This window comes from Trematomus bernacchii, unplaced genomic scaffold (genome assembly GCF_902827165.1).
Source record: "Trematomus bernacchii unplaced genomic scaffold, fTreBer1.1, whole genome shotgun sequence".
Lineage (NCBI taxonomy): Eukaryota > Metazoa > Chordata > Actinopteri > Perciformes > Nototheniidae > Trematomus > Trematomus bernacchii.
The window spans coordinates 564,827-567,476 of record NW_022987608.1 but is presented as its reverse complement, the minus strand read 5'-3'; the positions used below and the strand labels follow the sequence as shown (position 1 = coordinate 567,476).

General features: G+C 37.2%; 1 protein-coding gene across 1 annotated transcript in view; it reads right to left on the bottom strand.

Moving 5' to 3' along the window:
- Positions 1-2,267, bottom strand: part of e2f7 (E2F transcription factor 7) — a gene marked incomplete in the record, with an annotated part of 11,562 nt that extends 9,295 nt beyond the window's left edge. The window contains 3 exon segments of the mRNA XM_034131452.1: positions 1-84; positions 911-1,009; positions 2,071-2,267. Coding sequence (XP_033987343.1) covers positions 1-84; positions 911-1,000 — 174 coding nt within the window.
- Between the last annotated feature and the right edge of the window lie 383 nt (positions 2,268-2,650).

Genomic DNA, 2,650 nt, shown 5'->3' with positions numbered 1-2,650 from the left:
ATTTCGGCTTTTTAGCAAAACGGGGATGGGTGACTCGGCGGATTTCAGCGGAGTGGATCTCCTCCTCTCCGTGCAGATGTTTTCCTGCGTGGGAAACATCAAATTAGTCGACATCGTAGGAAGAAAAGTTGGAAAACTACAAGACAGTAGTCACAATATTTGGAGGGAACAGTTGAAATATTTGTTATTATATATATATACGAGTACAAATTCAAATCACTAATGGAATGCACCTGCGTGTTCCAACATACATATCCTGTAGATTTTATTAGTAATTGTCAATAAAGTTTTGCTGTTTTAAATAAAATGATGTTGCAGGTAGTGTGTGTGTGTATGTGTGTGTGTGTGTGTGTGTGTGTGTGTGTGTGTGTGTGTGTACTTGTACTTGTACATTTCCTTTTTCTGCTTCTTTGTACTTCTACTCCACTACTATTTTGACACTTACTTTATACACGGTAACATGTTGTTATATGATATAAGTATATGCACTACTAATTTTCTCAGTACTTTCTCAAATTTGCTCCATATTGACAAATTATTACAACATTAAAAAACAACGTACATGTATTTTGTAATGATAAAAACATTAGGAAATATATTTCTTATCATAATTATCCACTTTTAAAAGAGCCATTCTGCTGTACTTTGAGCTGATAATACGGTACTTATCACCTTTTGCTTAGGTAACATGACTTTTACTTATTTGTACGTATGTTTTAGACGTGGTATTATTGCTTTTACACAAGTAGATTATCCGAGTATTTCTTCCACCTTTGGCCTAGCTGATAATCTCGTCTCAATGTGAGGATGCAATCACATTCTTGCAAACATCTGTGTCTGATGACTCTGAGTCTGAAGACCTTTCCTCTGTTGCATCATGTCAAATATATATAAATAAGATCCAGCATACCTTTTGTTCACTGTGGCAGCCGTCGTCCTCCACCGGGAAACTTTTCCTGGGACTCGTGAGGTCTTTCAGGGACAGGCATTCAACTTCCATCTGGGAAATCTGCAGTTAAATAAAGTTGAAGATGGTTATAAGCAGTGGTGTAAAGTAACTAAGTAGACTTACTCAAGTACTGTACTTAAGTATCATTTTGACGTACTTGTACTTTACTTGAGTATTTCCATTTAATGCTTCTTCATACTTCTACTCCACTACAGTTCAGAGGTACATGGTGTACTTTTCCTCCACTACATGTATTTAATACCTTTAGTTACTTTACAGATGTGGATGAATGATGTGAAATATAATCAGGTGTTAAATAAGACTTTAGTTCCACCTGGAGTAAATTCACAAGGCTACCCTGCAGTATACAAAGTCATGCAAACTAGCTGCACACCTTTACCAGCTTTGAGAACACTTTATATGATCAATCATTATAAAACATATCATATATATTATTCTGAAATGGACCAATCTGCACCAATGACTAATTTTACTGTCGCTACTTTTAACTATATTTTGATGATAATACTTTTCTACTTTTACTTGAGGAAACATTTTGAATGCAGGACTTTTACTGTAACAGAGTATTCCTACACTCTGGTACTTCTACTTTTACTCAAGTACAAGATCTGAGTACTTCCTCTGGTTATACTAGGAGAATCAGACTTATATATAATGAATAATGGGGAAGTTAAGACCAGTTCAGAAAACTCAGAGGACTGGTCAGCTGAATTTGGCGCAAAGGGTCTCAGCTAATAATTAGCCCTTAGCAAGCTAACTCTTATAACTTTACACATGTATTATTGCTCTTATATTCAATGCTAACATAACGTAAACACATTATATATCAGCTGGTTTAGCAGTAATCTGTGTGTTATTACATGATGTCAATACATGAAATACTGTAGATACTTCAGATGTAGTTAGCCATAACAAGCTCCACTTATTAAAGGGCCAAATCACTCAAATCACTTCATAAATGTAAGTGTGGCAGATCCTGTGAAACTGAACAACTGTAATACTGTTATTAATGCCTAATGATACAAGATAGTTTAGCTTAATCAGCTACTTCCTTAACTCAGAGTAAGTGTAAAACTACTGGAGGGAAAAACACGTCTTACCTTTTCTGTGCTGTTGAATGAATGAAATACTCTCAATGTAACTCAGTATCCGGTGTATGTACAGACTTGTCAGTTCGTAGATTCTTCAGACTGTACCTAGGCAGCTCGGTTTCCCTCTTTAAATAAGCGGGTAAGTCTCTCTCAGCCTGTTTTCTGGCACTTCTCTACGGAAACCTCAGCTCACTGTCCCGGGGAGACTCCAGCATCACCCGCTAAAGATTCTTTTCTGGCGCTCTCAGACATCTGGCTCACCACAGCCAATCAGCGTTCAAGTGAAATGAATCGTCATTGTTCCACAGCCAATCGGGTCAGTTGGAACCTCAATGGGCGTGGATTAAGGCCACGCCCACAGGGTCATGTTGGCGGGGCAACCGGCGCGCTCTGTCCAAGCCTGAGCATTTAAAATCAACAGGACGTCTCACTCTGCGAAGATTTATTTTTGTAGTCATATTTAAATGTATTTATAATGCACAAAATGTACAGAAAAGCACCAATTTGGACCTCAGGCTCCCTCCAACAAAGCCCATTAAATCTATAATTAAAAATAATAATGTGTATTAAAAAATATTCCAAGTAAATT